General features: G+C 33.8%; 1 protein-coding gene and 1 pseudogene across 1 annotated transcript; one reads left to right on the top strand and one right to left on the bottom strand.

Annotated features, from left to right (window-relative positions):
* Positions 1–4,254: 4,254 nt before the first annotated feature.
* LOC102623231 (asparagine--tRNA ligase, cytoplasmic 1-like) lies at positions 4,255–10,960 on the top strand (annotated as a pseudogene).
* Positions 10,961–11,452: 492 nt separating this feature from the next.
* On the bottom strand, positions 11,453–14,869 carry LOC102619285 (beta-D-xylosidase 4). Its single transcript, XM_006493225.4, has 6 exons — positions 14,149–14,869; positions 13,622–13,909; positions 13,350–13,519; positions 12,795–13,243; positions 12,301–12,711; positions 11,453–12,202 (listed from the first exon to the last, which is right to left on the bottom strand). Exons 1-6 carry the CDS (start codon positions 14,578–14,580, stop codon positions 11,631–11,633), a joined length of 2,322 nt encoding a protein of 773 aa, XP_006493288.2. The 5' UTR covers positions 14,581–14,869; the 3' UTR covers positions 11,453–11,630.
* Positions 14,870–21,910: the final 7,041 nt, after the last annotated feature.

Here is a 21,910-nt window from a genome sequence, read left to right as displayed (position 1 = left end):
TGGTTGTTGTTCAATTGTTCCTTTTTTTTTAAATGAAAGCCTCTTTTTATTTAATCTGAACTGAATTGTAAAACCAATCGGTTTCATAAGTTTGATTCGTTTGGATTTCAAGGTTAACTCAAACCAAAAACTGAATAAAAATTCAGGTTTGATTTTATGAGCTATAATTTTCTCATTTGAATATAATAAAATTAATTTTAAGCTAACAAGCCCCTTAAGTATTAAAAAATAACAACAACAACAACAACAACAACAACAATAATAATAATAATAATGATAAGAAGAAGAAGAACAATAATAATAATGATAATATAAAATATTTAATTCTAAAGTAAATATAACATAAGCAATTACATAAGTAATGATGTAAGAAAAGTTTGTAGAGATAGTTAGGAATTTTAGAATTTAGTAAGATATTTATGAAAAATAATCTCAATCATTAATCAAGAGTTACGGTGGCAAAATCCTAACCATCCATTAGCTTTAGAAAATCCTGTAAATACCCCCTAACCCTTTCATTTTTTGATGTAACCTAGAAATTCAATCATCTTCTATTCTAAGTCATAACATCAAGAGTAAAGAAATTCTCAAATTAGAAAGGTCTAGAGAAGTCAAGGTTAAGAGGTAAGTAATACTTCAACTACAACGTAGGGACAAAATTCTTTTATACTTAACTTTAGTTTTAACTAATAATTTATCTTGTGATGCTACTATAATGTGATTGGTTATAATCTAAATTTTTACATGGACAGGTATACCGCCTATATTATAGTATTTTATTATCTATAGTTATATGGTTGGCTTTGCCGCCTATATTGTGATATTTTCTTATTTATTTCTTGTATGGTTGGCTTTGCCGCCTATATTGTGATATTTTCTTATTTATTTCTTGTATGGTCGGCTATTCTGCCTATTTTATAATACTTTTACTTAATTATGCTATGATCGACTCTACCGTTTATATTATAATCTCATTTTGTTTCATCTCTGTTTGGACGGCATTGCCGCCTATATTAAAGATTGTTGTCCTTAAATAGCATTTTGTGTTGATAGTGTTGTACGTCTAGGAACTTCACATGTTATGGCATAAATTGCATTGAATGCATGCATTTCATGGATAACTTTGTAAAGAAAATGAAAATTTCAAAAATGGGTGGTTGTACTACCAAGTGGCAAAGTTCCCAAAAAGGAAAAGCCCTCCAAGATAGCTAGCTAAAAGTTAATCTTTTAGGGATGGCGATACGTAACGCCCAAAAGATCAACTAATTAGTCCCGATGGCATGTTGTTTTAAAGAATAAAAGTGTTAGCCTTGTAGTGGAATATACCTAGGGCCCTAATAAAGTTGTTTGGTATTTTCTAAGTTTCTTTTAAAAACTTAATATGATCATCTATATGCATAATAATTTATACATGGATCAAAGTGTTATCTTACTTGGCATTAGCTCATAAAGTCCTTACGTTGTAGATAACGATGAGTAAGGCAAGCTTAAAAGTAAGTGAATTGTCAATTGGTGGATAAGATATGTTTAAAATATAAATATTTTGTATACTTAGGGTTTGATTTGATTTCCATAGAATTCTATTTGCTAATTAATGACTTATGAGTTTGTAATAGTTTAAGTTCATTTAGTTCTTGCACACACACACACTATTGCATGAAATGTAGGGATTTAAGACCAAAATATTCAATTGAAGTTTTGGATGATTGAAAAATGATTCCAAGAACAAGTTGAGCACGAAGTTGGGTAAGTTGAGTATTTAGTCAAGCAAGGAGCGAAGTAAGGGAGTTGATTAAGTTGACTATTTAGTCGAGTAGGAATAAGAGAGTTGATTAAGTCGAGTATATAGTCTAGTAAAAATTGAAATGAGTCGAGTAAGTTGAGATGTAAGTCAGGTAGGAAGTCAAGAAATATGTCGAGTAATAGTAAGCCTAACAGTAAAGTATAACTCAGGTAATTAGTCGAGTAGTATAGAATAATTCAAGTAATTAGTTGTACAAGTCTTTGAATAAGTCGAATATTAATTTATGAATAAATGGAGTTTAAGTTGAGAAAGTCTATTGAATAAGTCGAGTATTAATTTTAACTCTTTTCAACACAAGTAATTTTTTGAGCAAGTTGTGTAAAAGTCCAATAAGTCTTTGAATAAGTCTAAGTAATTTTTTGAACAAGTCACATAAAAGTCGAATAAGTCTTTGAGGATGATGCCTTGTTTCAAATTTATGTGCAAGTGTCTCAATTCTTTGTATTCATTTTTGTATTGCCATTAATTTATGCCTTATTTATTTCTTTAATGTTGTTTAAACATGTACTAAATTCAAAATTATTTGTCTATACATGGTTTGACAAAGGATCGTAAATGGTATGTTGTCTTTAAGAGGTGGTGTTTTGAGGTTTTGGGTCATGGCTTGAGTATTTGGAGCAACTAAAAGACTATCCTAAGTCGTGTATAAGTATTTCCCTACTGAAATTGTATAATGATGACTTTACTAGTTGTTATAAGATGACATTGTATTTAATGCTTGTTTGGATAATTTATGATTGTTACAGTTACTATTATTTTTTTAAATTCTTATTGCATATCTTGGAAGATGATGACTTATTGATATAGTAAAGTCGAGAATTACCCGACTACCATGTAAAAGTTTCGAATTTTTCAAGAGACTTAATTGGTTTTGGTTCAATTGAAGTTAATTATATCCAACTCATTACCCGGCTTCCATGAAAGAAGTCGAGATTTTTTTCAAGGGACTTAATTGGTCGTAGTTCAATTGAAGTCAAGTATACTCAACTCGTTACCAGACTTCATTAAAAAAGTCAAGAATTTTTTAGGCAACTTAATTGGTCATGGTTTAATTGAGGTCAAGTGTACTCAACTTGTTACCCGACTTTCATGAAAGAATTCAAGAATTTTTCAGGGTACTTAATTGGTCATGGTTCAACTGAAATATAGTATACTCAACTCGTAAATTGAAATATAGTATACTCAACTCGGTAACCGACTTCATTAAAAATGTCAAAAAATTTTTAAAAGACTTAACTATTCGTAGTTTAATTGAGATACTTAATTTGTTACCCGACTTAATTAAAGAAGTCGAAAAATTTTTTTAAGGGACTTAATCATCGTGGTTCAATTCAAGTCTAGTGTACTGGACTTGTTACCCACTTACACGAAAGAAGTCTAGAATTATTTAGAAAATTTAATTGCTTGTGGTTCAAATTGAAGTCGAGTATATTGGGCTCCTTACCGACTCGTTACTCGATTTAGTGGACGATATTTTTGTACTTTCCCAATTTCAATAATTTAAGGTATAATTTGTGCTTTTTTATTTGGGGAGAAGAGGGGTGTATCGCGCGCAATTCCCCCTTTATTCAAGTTGGCAGGATGGGTCAAAATTGGTCGTAAACAAGATAAAGATTGGCTGGCATTTTTCGAGGTGAACGACGGTTCATGCTTTGATAATTTACAAGTACTTGTGGAAAGAAAGTAGCGGATTCGAGACAGCTCGTGCAAACTGGCACTTGTGTTTATGTTGAGGGCGTACTCGCAATCCCTCCTGTGGGGGCGGGAATTAAGCAGAAGATTGAGCTTCGGGTTAAGAAGGTCATCGATGTGGGTTTGGTTGCGGCGGAGTATCCCCTGTCAAGAAAAAGCACAATCTTGAGTATTTGAGGGATAACATTTATTTACGACCAAGGACAAACACGGTAATCTCCTTTTTTTTACCCCTTCATTTATTTATTTATTTATTTGTTTCTGGTGTGTAAAATTATGAGATACATACATGTCTTTTTGTTCTTGGACCCCTGGATCCATATAGAGAATTTTTACCTCGATTTTTCTGTTCTTTAAAATTGATAGACTTTAATTTACTGTTAGGCTTTTGATGAGTTTAATTTATTGCTAGTCTATGATTAAATGTGATTCTATCGGATTGTAAAATGAGAAAACAAAATAGAGTTGTTAATTTTTTTAGTCTTCACTGTTAAGCTTTTGTTAATTCTTTTGATTGGGAATTTTTGGAGTTTTCTAGGAATCATCTTGGAGAAAAGTTATATGTATATAGTGTACCATAAATTCGGCAGAGATGCTTGTCTTAACCCATTAGTGTGTAAATGACAATCCAGTTCCTTGTTCTTGTTTGGTAGCCAATAGTGGATTTTCTTGGCTTGTAGTGATATCGAATCCCTTTTAAAAAAATGTTTTGATTTTTTGAGTTACTGTGAACAATTTCAGTAGCTGCAGTTGCATGAATCCGGAATGCTCTTGCTCATTCCACTCATTAATTCTTTCAATTGCATGGCTTTCTCTACATTCAAACTCCAATTATCACTACCAGTGGTTGTGGTGAAATGTTTCAAGTCACAACTCTACTAAGTGAAGCTGAGAAGTTGGAGAAGGAACTGATGAAGAATCCTCCTCCATCAGAAGCTGACAGAGAAGCAGCCAAGCTTTTTGTCAAGGAGAAAGGAGAGGGTGTGGCAAAACTAAAATCCAAAAAAGCAAGCAAGGAGGTTTTGCTGAACTGAAAAAAGCAAAACAGAATCTTGCAAAGCTTGAGGAAAGATCAAAGCTTAAGCGTGGAATCCTGCAAAAGGATGGAAAGATGGATTATGCAAAAGATTTCTTTGCTCGTCAAGCATTTTTTACTGTTTCTGGCCATTCTCCAAGTTGAAACCCATGCCATGTGCTGTTAGTCGTGTCTATACATTTGTGCCAACTTTTTGAGCAGAACATTCACACACTTCCTGGCATTTGGCAGAATTCTGGATGGTGGAACCTAAAATAGCTTTTGCTGATCTTAGGGTATGTTAGGCTTAGCAATTGCTCACTGTGACGTTTGATTTATTTCTTTGTGACTAGTGTTAGTCCTAGTCCAGAGGCAATCTGGCATTAGTGCTATTTTAAAATGCTTTGACATTTATTTGTGATAACTGTGCTAAGTTGATCTTCTCAATATTATTGCCACCACAGTCTCAAGGTACATGTTGATGGCTTTTTGTGTTTATAAATAGAATTAATTTATTAGTATGGCTAAAATCATTTGTTTTTTATTTCGTGTTGGGTTACAGTAGCTAGTTTGTTTAGTTTTTTGAGTATGCTCAAGGAAAAGGATTGCTCAAGGAAAAGGATTGGGACAATGTAAGGTGTTCTACTAGAATGTAAATTTCTACTCTTGTTACTGTATGTGTAAACAAATATGATTGTTAAATACCCCTAAGGAGACTGTACTATAATTTTAGAGTATCCTAATTAATTAAATTATAGCATTTTAAGAACACAAGTAACCTTGTTTTGTGAATTATATGTGATTGAAATTAGTTTTATTGATTTCTTGAATTGTCAATCATCAATGCTATAATTTGGTGGGCATCCATTTATCTGTTTTGGAATTACAATTACAATTTATGATTCTTCAGATTCTCTAAAAATTTTAGGATGATATGAACTATGTGGAGGCATATGCGAAATAGATGTGCCATTGGTTACTTGAGAAATTCTTTGAGGACATCGAGTTTATGGTTGAATATTATGATACAAGTTGCATTGAGTGTCTATGAATGGTTGCTTTAACTCCCTTTGAGTGCATAACGTACATCAAAGCAGTGGAACTACTATAAGTTGCCGTGAAGGAGGGAAAACATTTTGAGAATAAAGTGGAATGGGGGATTGATTTGGTGTCTGAGCATGAAAGGGTATGCTAACTCAAACATACACATATTGTGTCATGCTAAAGTGTGGGACTATTGTTATTGATTCTTGATTTGCTGGTATACTGTTGCAGATACTTAACATAGTTCAAATTTCAGAAGCCTGTCACTGTGTACAACTATCCAAAAGGAGTCAAAGCATTTTACATGAGGCTTAATGATGACTTGACAACTGTGGCGGCTATGGATGTCGTTGTACCTAAGGTGACTTGTTTCTTCAAAAACTTTCAACCATTGGATTGGTGGTGCTCCGTTTTATTATGTTACTAGAACTGATGATCTAGAATTTTTTGCTTCAAGATTGACAAAACTGATTATCCTATGTTATAGGTGGGAGAGTTAATTGGGGGGAGCCAAAGGGAGGAGCGTTACGGTGTAATTAAGAGCAGGTATGATAAATGATAAGTTCATGATTGGTTTGATTATAATGCTAGAAAATGCTTATGCTTATATCTGTAAAATTAAAGGCCTTGTACTCTCTAAATTAAAGATCTTGTGCTGTGACTCTTTTACTAAACTAATATATCTTTTGTGTGGATGCATTACAGAATTGAGGAAACAGGACTGCCTATTGAGCCTTAAGAGTGGTACCTTGACCTGCGGCGCTTTGGGACTGTGAAACATAGTGGATTTGTATTAGGCTTTGAACGAATGGTTCTTTTTGCTAAAGGCATGGACAACATCAGGGATGTTATTCCCTTCCCAAGATATCCTAGGAGAGGGTTCTCTAATCTTTAAGTTTCATAGATGTTAGTATTTATTCTTTAAGGTTCAATAGTTATTACAGCTTATCTTACTATAATCACAAACAATGTTAAACTAGGAAATCTTAGCATTGAAATCTTATATTTGCCCTGCTGAAGTTATACACTTTGCGATATAGTATTGCTGATTTTGGTATTAAAATTTTGCCTTGCTACATTTTAAGGATTTATCTTTTCATGTAAAAAGGTTGCCGTTTGCTTCTTCAAAATGCTTCCTGAGTTCATTTGGCCTTCTCATATTAGCTGAATAAGTGGGTTCGGAAAAGCAATGGTTACTTGTGTTGGTTATTTATTTTTATTTTTGAAAAAATGGTTCTTTCTTTGCCATGGTCAGTGTTGTGTACAGAAATTGTGATTTATTAGGGAATGAAAGTAATTAGATATTGACATTAAACAAGTGTCAACAGGGAGGTCATCAAAGGCTGAATTCTTTTCACTAGATTGTCACTATCATTTTGTCATTTTTTAAGTACAAATGGTGAGATCGAGTTTTCATGACTAGACTTGCTGTTTAGGCGCTGATTAGGAACCCCCAATTGAGATCAAAATGGGTAAGTGGTGTTATGCGCCTGAGCTCTACGGTGGTTGTTGATGGTTTTGCTGTAAGGCAGAAGTGGTTGCAGGAAGCTTACAGATGCAAGTTTGGAGAAAGTTACGGATGTTACTAACAAGTAAATTTAACAGCATAAACTTATTATATAAAATACAGAAGTTTGAGGGGAGCTAAATGTTGAAGCTCCCCAATAATAGTATTAAGCAACTCGTCCATTTGATTAATCAACTTCTAAACAAATTAGGTTGCTGCTGCTCTCTCCAGCTACCAGAATGGCCGAGCATTCTTCTTCAATTTGTGGCTTTTACAGCTTCTCCTTCATTCTCTTCTACGGCATTGTCTACTTCTCTCCATCGATCTAAAATTCCTTGATTCCAATTTTGCCCCTCCGTTTTCTCACGATCCATTTCATCTTATTAACTTCTGCAGATTTTCTGTACAAGGAATTTGTCTTTCGAGAAAAAAGTAAGTAAATATTTTTCTTCTTATTCCTTTTTTAATTTATTTGTCTTGATTTTTTCATAATTTGATTGCCTTATAAGTACTTTTTGGAGGAGCACTTTGTGGATTCCTTTTTAAAAGTGTTTCTTTTTTTAAACTAATAAGATTATTGGTTGAGATCTTTATTTATGAAAAGCAATACTTGAGTCAGTTAGCGTTAATCAGATCATGAGATCATCACTTATCAAGGATTTTATCTGATAGCTGGATTACTTTAAGGATGATGCTGTTCTGGAATCTATAAGAATATTCTATAGAAAAATAATTTACTGTGCTTTATTTTTTGGCATCTTTTTATAATGTAAGAATTGCATATTAATATTAATAAAGCATCCAGTTACATAATTCTCTTGTTGATGCTTTGAGTTGTGAGTGCTAATTATGGAGTTATATAAAGAAAATTCAACTTGAACGATGAGCATTTCTCATTTTAGCATATTATATTTGATATTTTATTTCTGGCTTTTGTGAGTTCCTTTCACTGGCAGACTTGTTCTATATTCATTTGTATTGTGCTTAAGTGCTAGTTCGTTGTTGTTTTACATGAATTGTGATATGATTTTGTTTTTTGGACGCTTGGTATTTCTTGAATTGTTAAGCAGGGACATGTTTTTGCTTCCCCTAGTGGTACGAATGCTGTGAGTTCAACCCCCTTCGTTAGTCACGTGTTCCTGCCACTCCAATGTTTCATTCTTTTTTCTCTAATTTCTTGAGAATTAAAATATGTGGTGCTATAAGCTTAATGCAAGGTATGGAGGCAGCCATTGTCACTATCATGAAAATGATATATTTGATTTGTATCATATAATTCTCTCACCGCCCCAGTCACTTAAATACTGGTAATTGACAACAAGGAGGATAATTCTGTGATGCCACTTTTTCCCATTCTCTTCTAGCTTTTATGGTATGGATGGCATGATGTCATGACACGAACATGACTGTTTTAATTGCAGAAGTCAGACCAAGATGCTGATTATATTCTGATGCCACATGTTCTGTAGACCAGGATTCAAATTCTGATGCACAATTGAACAACTCTGTTTTGAAGATCATCTTGGAGCTGTGATTGACACATTGACTGCCTGCTTGCGGTTCAGTCCATTTATTTGTTCTTGAAAATTGTATCATTGTTATCTGCATTCATCATAGTGTATTCACTGGGTTGTTCAAAAAAGGGCCAGCCTTCACCCATCATGGTTCCCCCCTCATTATACAACTTAACCCCACATCTTTTGTTTGAATCCAACAAATTGGGATGCCGTGGTTGTTTAAATGCAGCCATGTATATAATCATTAGAAACAGAACAAATTTGTTCATGACCTTTGGTGGGAAACCACTAGAGCTTCAAGTGTCAAATTGTACTGTTCACACATACTGTTTCCTATGATTGGTCTGATGCTGGCTAAAGCATGTCCATGCATAAACTTTGGAGCTCACCTGGTTTCATAATTTAAAATGGAGCACTTGAGATTTTTTATCCTCAAGGAAGATCAGAACTTTTGTTCCTTTTGTCTATCCTTGAGCAGATGAATGCACTGAAAGACTTGGGGTTGGACGTGACTAAGGGAGCTGTTAACACCGAAGGATCAGTGAAACAATCAAAATTTTGTATAACACGACTGTAAGTAATTATGAAGCAGTAATAGAATCTTTGACTGGCTTTCTAGAGAAGTGGAACATTTTATCATCTTTTATCTGGTTAGTGAGCTGTGAATTCCTTTTCAAGTTTCTATGCTTGTATATCGTTCGAGATGATCATCATTTTCTTACAGTCAGTTCAACTAATGTTTGTAAACCTGTCACTACCCTATATTTTCTAGCATAATGATGACTGCTTACATTAGAAGTGTTATACTCGATAATGCATATGCTCTTGATTTGCACTGGAGCATAATTTCTTTACAGGCTACCATACATTTGTTGCAATTTATTTACTTTGCATCCTCTTTTTGTTTCTAAGTGGAAAAGAAGGTCTAGGAAAAGAAGTTTTTAGCCTACTGTCTGACCCTTGATAAAAAATCCTTGTGTTACCTGCCATGTTGCATTTACGTAAATGTCTGTCAATAACTTTTATGTTTTGATTTTTGGTGGTGGTTCATATCAAGAGCAACAACTCAAAAATTGGTTTCTGTTTTATGGAGAATCAACTTTCAGTTTTTCCATATGCTGATAACACATTGACATTTGTCCCATCCACCTACGAGGGCATGAATGATACTTTCAGTGGCCTCAGTTTATGAGTTAAAATATCAATTATTTTATGTTTGCAAGTTCTTAGCTCAGTGAGATTGAATTTTGTTATTCTAGAGACAGTGGGTGCAAAGTTGAAGATCCTGACTTGTTAGAGAGAATTTGACTTACCATCATTGACAATCTTTTGAAGTAGTATGTATGCTGAGTTGATACCTTTGAGTACTTGTGTTTCTGTTGTTTATGTTTTCTTTTTTTGTGGGTTGGGGGGATGAATGAATGTGAAGAAAAAAAAAAAGCAAAACTTACTTACTAGAAAGATAAATAGAAAAAAGAGAACAAAGGGGTGAAGTAATATGGGGAAAAACATGTAGGAAACATTCTCTATTACAAACTAGAATAATCTAAGAGATGGGAGATATAATTGAAGAAATATGGGGGAGAAACCAAAAGATTATCCAAATATTCCATCAACGACACCGAGTTTGACTCAAAACTGAAAATAAGGCCCTGTGGTGGCCAAGACCTAATTTAAGAGGGGGGGGGGTCTTCAACTAGAGTAAGAAATTTATACCTGATAAGTAATGTAAAACCTATCCATATAAGAAAAGTTATATTATGGCTTAGACACCTAACAAAGTCTCGACTTGAAATAAAAATCTTAAGTTCTTAAAATCTTAATAATGGTTTATTATTTTGATTTCTTTTCCTGCATCAAGCTCCCAACAATGTCTTAAAGTAGATTTGTTTTCTTCAAGTTTACTGATACTTCTCCTTTGATGCTATAGGAATCAACTTGCCATGGGCGAGGCTTTTGCGGTAAAAGCTCCAGAAAAAAAGGTGGTCTACTTGGAGATTTTTTCAGCTCAACAAAACTCCTGTTATAATTTGCTTTAATTATTTCACTAAGCTTTGGGCGTGCTGTGGTAGAAATTGTAGGAACAAAGATAAATTCAGACATGGGTGAATGACAATGTCCTGTAGATTGTACTGTATCACCTTAGATAAGTTAATGTCACTGTTGGCTAGCTACAAGGAATTTCTTCTTGGTTGAGAATATTAGAAAGTTGATTTGGAGAGACAATTTTCTGCCAGAGAAAGCAGCTGGCCAGCTATTATTATGTTGTCAATTTTAGGTTATCAAAATCTGAATTGCTTTCATTGCCCTATGTACGTGCTGTTCTTTGTTTTCTTTGGTTGATTACACTACTTGTCAATCTTAATCATTGGTTGGTGTCAGTCTAGAAAAGTATTTTTTTTTTTCCTGTATAATTCTGTTTAATACCTCAACTTTTTGTATATGGTCCTTGTTTCTTCTGATCAGATTATTTCTTCATTTTCTATGCTGTGCCACATTAGGCACGCCAAATAAAAACGTATATGGAATATATGCAACTTCGAAGACCAGCTTCTTTGTTGTCGTTAGTGCGTAAATTCAGTCTCTGTTATGTGGCAGCCAAACAATGGCCATATTTTTTTAATTTTTTTATTACCTACATGTATGTGATACATGCGGGTATTGTAGCGTTGGCCATAAAATATAATTAAAAAAAATGAATTAAAACTAAGAAGACAAGTGCAACGAGAAATTTCGTTTGGAAATTCAAGATGATTTGCACAATTGGTTGTATGATGAAATTGAGATAGGTGTTACAACTATCTCTTATTTTTCCACTCTTAGATATATTTTTGGGAAATAAGGGAATGAAAAATAATCTAGAAAAAAAAAGATTGAAATTAAGAAGGCAAGTGCAAGGCGAAATTTCATTTGGAAATTCAAGAATTTGATTTGCACACTTGGTTGTATGATGAAATTGAGAGGTGTTACAATTCTCTCAACTTATTTCTCCACTCAGAGTTGCTTTTTGGGAAATAAGAGAAGAAAGAAAAATAATCGCCATCACTAAATTCAAATCCTGATAGTCAATGAATGTTTGAGGTTTCCCACATGAAGCAAATGGTCTCCCAAGGCAAGCTTTCTGTTTCCAAGCTCATCAACTACACTCAAATCCTTGCAGGCATCCACCTTGAAACTTACAAGTGCTTCTTCTTGCCCTTTCAAGAAGACCTTCTCAAAAGCCAATAAGTGCTTCTGTGGTGACTTATGCACAGATGGAGGGGTTGAGAACAAAAATATCGTATGGCCTCCACTTATACTTGCATTGTTTTTAACTCTAAGATGTATGTCCAAATTTAAGTTTTGACAAGATTGTTCAACAGCATCAACTGACTTGCAATTTGATGAGTAACAAACATGCCCTTCTTCCAAAGGAATGGCTACTATCTTCGGTGCTCGAACTAATTCGTGATTCATCGTGGAATAGCTTAGTCCATCTCCAAATGCATAAACAGTTTCCCCGGTGTAAAACCTATAGGTTCTTCCAGGGTACCCATTTGAAGCATCAGGCCTCATGTTCATGTTAGTCATTGGGACTTTTTCTACATATGATTGTGGATACCAAGTCATCGGTAGTCTTCCACCTGCCAAAATTTTTGCAAAAATTCTTACTTCATCAGTGAGTGAATTTCAGTAAAAACAAAAAATAGTATTGAAATTGGATATTGAACCAGGTGCTTACTTGGATTGTAGCGTCCAAAACAAACGTCAGCTATGGCAGCTCCACCGGCCTGGCCAGGGTAACCAACCCATAGGATGCTTTTAATTTTGGGATCATTTTTAGCAAATGATACATCAAAACCTCCACCGGACATTATAATAAGAATTACAGGTCCTTTAGCTACTTTTGCTACTTCTGTTATTAATAATTGCTGCTGCCCAGGAAGAAGAAGGTCAAGCCTGTCGCGACCCTCTGCCTCAATAGATTGATCAGCACCCATTACAAGCACAGTAGCATCAGCTGAGGCAGCTGCCTTTTTGGCGTCGTCTACTTGGGCAGTGCCACATTGCACATTGGAACAGCCAGCCTGATAAGTTGTTGCCACCACAGCTGCTAGGCCCTGCAGAGGTGTTGTGTATTTGCACGGAGTGCCTGTACAGAAGAACTCCTGATTATTGTGGCAGTCAAATGATGAACTCAAGCTCTACAAAGATGGTACTACTTAATTATTTTACCTTCGTAGTTTCCAATCATTGTCTTTGTGACATTGGCATTGGGACCAATTACTGCCAAGTTTTTAATGGCAGTCGGAGACAGAGGCAATGAACCTGCTGTGTTCTTCAGCAGAACAATCCCTTGCCTTGCAGCGTCAAGGGCCAGATCCTGGTTTGCTTGAGTGCACACATCTTTTGGACCAAGTTGTCCATATGGTTGCTTGCTTGGATGACCATCGAAGAAACCAAGTCTCATCAACGTAGCAAAGTTGTTAGAAATGGCATTGTCAATGGCTGACTCATTCACAAGCCCTGCTTTTACTGCTGCTTCTGTGTGTTTGCCTAGAAAAGATCCGCAATTGAGATCCAAACCTGCTAAAATAGATTTGGCTGCAGCTTCCTCAGGTGTCTTGGTATAATGTTGGGAATTGTACAACACATCAACTGAATCACAGTCTGAAACTATGTACCTACAGCAAAACAATAACATTATTTGTAAAATGTAATTTAATTGATTGTTATACAAAGTGATCATATATATTTTATACAATAATAATAACGGTAAATAAAAAATACCCATTCAATTTCCATTGCCCTCGGATAACTCCTGCCAAGAGATCTGGGTCGGCACATGTTGGCTTACCGTTAACCTGATTGTAAGAGCACATGACACTAGCCACATTCCCATCAATAACACAACTCTTGAATGGTGGTTGGAATGTATCATCCAAATCTTGCTTTGTCACCTAACTCATCAAAACCAAAGCCAGACTTTAGAAACCAAAAGAAAACAAACATGAATCTTGTTAATTTCACTTAAATTTAATCAAATAGTATGTATATATTACCATAGCATTGAAGTGGTAGCGATCGGTCCCTTTCCAATTATCCAAATCGTAGGCTGTATAATGCTTGCAGCAAGCAGCAACCTTAAGCCGATTTGGGCTACCACCATCAGTTTGTTGCAGACCTTTAACATAGCCAGTTGCATATTTACTGGCAAGCAAAGGGTCCTCACCTGGAGTCTCTTGGCCTCGACCCCACCTGGGGTCCCTAAATATGTTGATATTTGGTGACCAAAATGTCAGTCCCGCTAATCCCACATTGTACATTGCTCTTGCTTCGGTTGAGACCACCTGCAAATACATGTACATATATGATATCATAATTAACTTATTTACATGCTGCTAATAGCTCCTCGCAGTGCAGACAGGACAGGAGATAGATGTTCGTTTGGTCATCAGATGAAACAGTGAATTTGGATCCAGTACTAATATGAGCTGTGCAGGTATTTTAAATATCTAAGACCACGTGTGTATTTATAACAATGTATGATTAAGATTCATCAATTACAGATAAATATATGTATATTTACCTTTCCGATGGCTTGGAAGAGAGAAGCATTGAAGGAAGCGGCGGTGAGAATAACCTGAGGGAAGCTTGTAGCTCCAGGAACGACATTGGAAAAATGAGTACCTGGACCGACGTAAGAGACACCATGTAAAGCCTCGGACCACCACTCATATTTTGGTATCCCAAGCCTACTCACACTCCCTGCACTATCCACCAAGAAAGTGATTTTCTCTTGCAACGTGAGTCTCTTCACCAAGTCTCCAACTCTCAAATCAATCCCTAACGATGTGTTACAGAACCCCAGACTCGCCAAAGACGGATTGCTCACGACATCACAGGCAAAAACTGGTGATGATTGAGCTGATGATGATGAATGTTGTAAAGAACAATAAGTCAGAAACAAGAACAAAACAGAGACCTTCGGTGCTCTGTTTCTGTTTTGAGCTGGAGCCATGTCAATGTGAAGTAGTAATATTGTAAGTGGAAGTGGTTAATATGTGTTGTTTATAAAGAGAGCAGAGTCTTCCAAAGCACATGTTGTTTTGTAGCATCCCGTGATGGATGATTGGAAAGTAAGTAAAGAAGGAGGCTAAAATGTTTCAATTGAAATTAGTCCGTGACCGCGAGTTTGAGTTTTTTCTACGTAGAGAGGCAGAGTTGCTCACTTACTTGTACATGTTCTGAGTAATAGTCAGTGTGTGCGCGCGCGCCCGTGAGAGACAGTAAAGGGTGAGTGGGCAAGCAGAGTAAGTAAGGTTTGTTTCTTTTAACTCGAGACTTTGGCTTTGTTATACTTTTTTTTTTTTTTTTTTTTGAGTCTTTCATTTCAGTTCAGTAGTAACTCACGTGACTGATACGCAGCTGATATTTTGGCTCTTACATAGCCATTAGCCTAGCCAAGCCGAGGAGAATAAGTCTCACCTCTCAAGGTCTTAGTTGCCCCATCCTTTTTTCAAGTTCAGTTTCGTGGAAATTGCCTTTTGCTCTTTTACTAAAATTTGCTCCTTTGAGTTTTCATAATACTCATTACGTCCCTAACACGAAAAGAAATTAACGAAAAATACTAACTTTTTAGCTATATTATTACTTTGCCATTATATATCAAAACAACTTTCAATGATAATTTGATGGCGGCTACTTGCTACGAACTAGTAGTAACACATCAATGATAATGTTGTAATACTTATGTTTTATAGATGTTAAATGACTGGCGTATCGCCAATATTTTTAAATATTGTTGATATGTTTGAGTATCATCAAGATGCGTGAGCCTCTTTTTGAGTAAGAATTGTCCATAAATGAGACCGATTGGTTTAAAATATGGTGTGTCAGGCAAACTTTGAAATGATATAACTTAAGTTATCAATGATGAATTGAGATGTATGAATCAAATTTCATAACTTACCTGTGAGGTTCGTGCTATGGTTACAATTTCTATTATTATGAGACCTAGAATAAAATTGAAGGTTTTTCATAATATTATTAAGAAACTTGATTTATTCTTTTCTTTTTTTTTTTGAAAACTGAATTTTAGCTTCCATATTTTGCATTCTTTTCTTTTCTTGTGTTCTATTAGACAACATAATTGGGAGGAATTCAAGGATACCTTAGGCACTATGCATCATTAGATTTTTCTAACTAGTATAACAAGGACGTAAAGCATTAACAGTTCTCAACTTTTGAACAATAATATATTTTATTCAAAATTTTTGATCTCTTTTATCGCTTTGACTCTTATACTTTATCCTTTGATTACCATAGTTAAGAACACGGATAACAATTCTCATTTTATAAAATTATGGACAAAACAATAATTGTATCATATAAATGCCTAAACGATAGTATAGGTAGTCTTTAGAGACTTGACTAAATAGTTTTCAAGTGGATTTATTAAGGTATTAATTAGAGTTCTTTAAAAGAAATATAGGACTAAAAATTTATTTGAACTTGATCCATCGCTATTTTTTTTTTAATATGATCCATCACTATTTTTTTGAAAAAAGAAATAATAACAGATAGTGTACTTAGCCTCTTATAATGAAAACACAAGATCAAGCAGTTAATTTATACAACGTGGGGGTGAAAGGTAATTGTATAAAGAAAAACATTAATTAGAACTAAGAAGGCATAGTCGATTGTCAATAACTAGCTATGGCAAAATTTAAATCGGCTTTGGATGTAGGTGCATTCGGATCCGAATCCAAATAAGATCCGCATTGATATTTCCGCATTTGGAGTCCACAAAAAAAATATATATATACGGATCCAAATGCGCGTAATATTCACCCATATTATGGGTTGATATTCTAGATATTTGGTTCTAAATAAATTAAAATTTAATAATTTAAAATTCAACAATTTACCAAATAATATCAAATAAAATCCAACCATTATTCACAATCAATAACTCAATACCTAAAATAATATACAACACTATAAATTGACAAATAAAAGTACCACAACATAAATTAAACATTAAGAATAACATAAATTTAAGTCTAATACCACTATAAATCCATAAATAAAATTATATAAAAACACCAAAAATTCATATAAAATAATTCTGATCTCGATATGTTTTTTATTTTAATTTAAATTATATATTTTAATTAATCCTGTTATGCTTTTTTCATTTAACTTACATATTTTTTCATTAATTTTAATTTATTAAATAATTTAATTGAAAAATAATGCGGATCTAAATATTTAATTTTTTTAATGTATTTACATTCGACTCTGAATTTACATCTGCATGAATTTTAAATTTTAGCATTTAAATCCGTATTATTTTTTATGTGGATATGCATTTTTCCCAACCCAAATCTTTCAAATTTTTGCTTATCTAATTGCCATCCCTATGACAAATTGACAATAAGGGAGGACTGGGGAGCCAACCGTATGATGCCGGAGAGCCGAGCATACACGAAAAGAATCTGGGGACAAGCGAAAGAACGAGCCACAGATCATATTTTGATTACTTGTGATTCAGTGCATGATAAAGTGTCCCGTGATTGGTCAGTGAGCGGGCTAACACAAGAACTTTTAACGTAGGGACCGATTTCACTATCCAATAAAAAAGCTCCAATTTCAAATACGGGTCCCACATCCCATGGAGCAAAAGGATCTTGAATGGGCCCACATTTATTGGAAGAAAGAATGCACTGGAGTTCATACTATGGATCCAGCTGTAAGAGAACAACTGGTAAATCATGAACGTGAGGCATTATTACAATTGCGGCGCGTGAAGATACTGCGCGTGGCCTTAGTAAATAAAACCAATCTGGCAGGCAAGTTGCAACTAAAATAGTTCATTTGATGGGTACATAATTTATTCGCATCGAAAAGTATAAATTTATTTAATACATATGTATATAGAGCCATTTCGGCCTGCAATTTTAACTCCATACGAATCAAATTTCCCGCCAAGCAATCTCTGCAAAAAGATAAAATTTTATTTATTTAGTGGATAATTTTCACTAAAAAAAAAAAGAACAATTGGACAATCTTTGCAGCCAACCCACGAAAGGAAAAAAAAAGGGCAACAAAATAATTGGAAAATGCGGGAGATAGAGATAGAGACAGAGACAAGAGATTATTAAGTTCTATCTGTCTTCACACCTTTTTCGCATTATCGTAAAGGCTAAGGATGCTTTCAAGGTGCATGCATGATTAACTAACTTGAAAATCGGCACCCCAACTCACTGAAATGTGAAGATAAGATGATTATCATGCTTACAAATTAAGTCTCTGAAAAAGCATATTGATAAATGATTTTGTCTGTTGATATTAATGTATACATATGATAAAAAATAATAATAAAAAAAAAAGAGAAGTACAATACAAAGACTTCATGAAGTCACCTATTTTAATATTGGGATATTGACGGGATTCAGTCATTCAGTGCATTAATCCTAGTGTGGTCGCACCTAATTAATATATATGATTATATTAATATGAAAGAATAAATATAATTTGTTCTAACAAAGAATGCATGGTTATATTAAAAAGATATGTCATTTGAATTGTTAGCTTTTAAAAATCGGTGGCATGTGCATTTTTGTCGATTTCCATATACGGATATGATTAAGATTTATTCTTTTCCCGTTGAAGTGTGCTCTACTCTAAGATAGCATCATGCGTATATTTTGGTTTTGGACAAATAGTGTTTTGGTTCTTACCGATCCTTCCCAAATGTAATTGTTGTAACCCTAGTCAATATATTGACTAGATATGTTTCTTTCCTTGTGAGTACTTTTGTCAAGACAGTAAGATCCCATAATTGTTTAACTAAATGCCTAATCGTCCTTTGTAACACCATCTGCCCTCTTGTCATTTGGAAGTATTCTAATATCACGTATAAAAAAAATTAGAAAAAAAAAAAGTCTTTAGATATTTGATCGCACATTCACATGCTTGCTTGACAATGTACGTAGCCCCATATATAGCCAATAATTCCACTGCTTTAATTTATTAGTTGTGACAAATATACACGAAAGCATCTTTTCTGGCGGATTTATCTGAGGAAGAAGCTGTCGTCCTCAAATTATAGCTTGTTGCACGCACTACTCTTTGTTAACGACTTGACAGCCTATCAAATTGATTGATCCCCGATCATGTGAAAGTTACTTATGATCAAATTGTTATTAAAACCTAGGTTGAATCCAATTAACAGGCTATACATATATAGAAATTAAAAAAGATGTAACACAAATTAAGTCATTCAAACCGTCACAGTGATTATAGAGGAAAAGGTTGCATAAACAAATTATATTACGAATTTACTATCAAATGAAAATGGTGAAATTGACAATATATATGACATATATTCAAAGAAAAAGAAAAACATGAACTGCTGAGCTGTTCGACTTTATAGTATGCTATTTTTTTGATCTATTGCCACGAGTATTGGATACTTGTCACATGTGTTTCTCGTCTAATTTTATAAGAGTGAAAATATACAACTGGTAAGAATTCAAATGAATAAATACTGTACACTAATGGCATCCAAGACTATCTTTTCATCTATGACATTTAAGCTTCGTTTATCCAGCAGTATTGCTACAAATCATTTGTTATTAACACGTAATAATCTTAAAAACCCAACTTAGACAAATATACCAAGCAGTAATATTAGATTTTATTTCACATGGTTAGAGTTTCTAGCTAATTAATATTTCAAAATAATTATTGCGACTTTCACAATACCATTTCATAATTCCATCACTCTTTTCTAGCTATTGGCTACGGCTAGGTCTCTTGTAACTTTTCGCGGTGTATTGCTTGGTCCTTAAACCTTGGACCATTGCAAATTGCAAGGATAGAGACTTCGATGATTTCTTTTAAAATTGATAAAGGAAACTCTACAGCTGCACACCGAAGCTGCACTAAATTTTACTTCAACAAGTTTCTAATCAGAAAGTTGTTTGGTGGCTAGTAATTAATAAAGTGGAAGAAAATTATCAGAGAATATACATTTCTAAAAGGGGAAAAAATCCATTGAATATTTTTCCCATTCACAATATATGTTATTAGCGATTCAATAATTTATAGAGTCACATGTATATACCTCATATATATCAATAACTATGATATTGCTATATAGAGACATGGACGTGAAAAATTAATTAGTAATCTAATTCAAACCTTTTGCTTTCACCCTAAACTTTCTAGAAAGATTAGGTAATGCTCTTGGGGCCGAGAAGAGGTGGAACTGCCTGATAGGGATGTGAACTTCGGGTTTGATTTGATTTTATGAGAAAACTAAATTAAACAAAATCAAAAATTCGCCCTGTGACTATATGTCTATATAAAATTTTGTATCTTGACCTACTCAAATTTATATTTTGTGTTATTTATGGTCTCTTTCAGATTGTTATTTCTCTTTAACATCCCCAACCCCAGTCTAGTTCTACCACTAACCAGGGAGGCCAAAAGTGTGTATTTAGTATTTTTTTTTGCACCATCTCCTATTGTCCTACAGCTTTAACCCCACGCGTTTTCTCCCATAATTTACATTGTCGGTGAGTGCCGTTTTTATTTTTATTTTCTTTTTTTTTAAGTAAATGGTGGATAAAACCAAATTCAAGTTTAGTCCCTACCTTCCAGACTTCGAATCGTTGATTAAAGTTGGAAACAAATTAAGCATATAATCTGTCAATCACATCATAATTAATTATACGAGATTGACAAGTCCGTGGAGCATACGTATGAATTAAATGAATACAGGCGTTTGATTTTATGTGATGAGTTTATGTATAAATAATTTTTATTTTGTGTGGGATAGTGGGTGACTCAATCAAATTGGTTCCATTCGTTACCTGAAGCTGAAGATAAAGAATATAATCTGTCAATATATAATCACCTCATAATTAATTAATTATACGGGAGGGGATTGACGTATCCATTCATATGGAGCCTATGTATAAATTAAGTTAATAATTAAATTAAGACTTTTTTATGAAACACATAACACGACACGTCGGGCTTATCGGCTGGGTTTGTAATGCAAATGGAATCTCCTCCCATCTTGCTGTTGGTAGCTAACAGCAGAATTATATTGACCGTGTTTGTGTGTGTAATGGAAGTGGAATCTTCTCCCATCTTGCTGATGGTAGCTAACAGCATAATTATATTGACCATTTATGTGTGGGTGTTTCTAATGTGAGTGTCCTCATTTTTTTTTTTTTATGTAAACACGTTGTTAAATCATATGGTTTATTAGAGTTAAAACATATATTTTGTTAAACCGTATAGTGTTATAGTGCATTAAAAACTGACTTTATTAAACCGCACAATTAAATAGCGCATTAAAAAAAAATGAGAATGCCTCCACGGCTGCACCTGATGATGATTATATATGTGTGTGTGTGTGGATGGATGGATGTATATATTCAATTTGATTGGCAGAATCAATAAAATTAAGAGATAAAAAGAAAATGGTGATATATATTTATGTAAAAAATTTTAATGAGAGTTTACATACTTTATTCAAATACAGTGTAATAATTTAATTAGAATTACAATTTACACCATATGGTATAGTAATTTTTCTACACTTTAATAAAGTGCAACAACCCTTATCAGATAAAGATTCTATATGCATGATTCTTAATTAAGATAATTAGATGATGACAAGTACTTAGGAGATGGATGACGAAGGTCACCATATTAACTTCTTTATTGAGTGTGGACGGCAAATTAACTTATGAAATGGCTGTAGTGTCTTTGTGTGGTGTGTGTATAATTGGGTGTAAGAATGTTGTTGTAAGGTTATTATTATAAGGATATTATTATAAAAGGAAAAAAAAAAGATTTAGAATCTAACATAATTAACATTGTAGGTGTCTTGAGATGTTTTTTTAAATATAGAGACTAAACGAATGCTTAACTTAAAATATGAAAACTAAACAAATATTTATTCTATATGTATGTGTGTGTGCGCACGCACGCGCGTTAAATCTTCTTATTTATTCGATAATTAATTCAACGCCTTGTACGACAGTTTGATTGGTTTTGAATACACTCCGATAATTGGAATTCGAGTAAAAATGTGAGATAAAATTTAGTTGATGTATAATGGGATGAGATTTTTCTATTTCCATTCAAACCTTTAAAAGAGAAACGTTATTCTTGCTTTTTAATTGGATAATCATAACACCCAATTAATATTACAGTCTAGTCTAAGCTAAGTCTACTCTCAATTAATGATCAAAAGAATTACTAATTATATAATGAAGACATTATAGATCAAAGTAAAAAATGGAGGCTGTCCAAGAACTATATCG

This window comes from Citrus sinensis, chromosome 5 (genome assembly GCF_022201045.2).
Source record: "Citrus sinensis cultivar Valencia sweet orange chromosome 5, DVS_A1.0, whole genome shotgun sequence".
Taxonomy (NCBI): Eukaryota; Viridiplantae; Streptophyta; class Magnoliopsida; order Sapindales; family Rutaceae; genus Citrus; species Citrus sinensis.
Note: the sequence above shows the minus strand (reverse complement) of the source record. Positions and strands in the feature narration are given on the sequence as shown.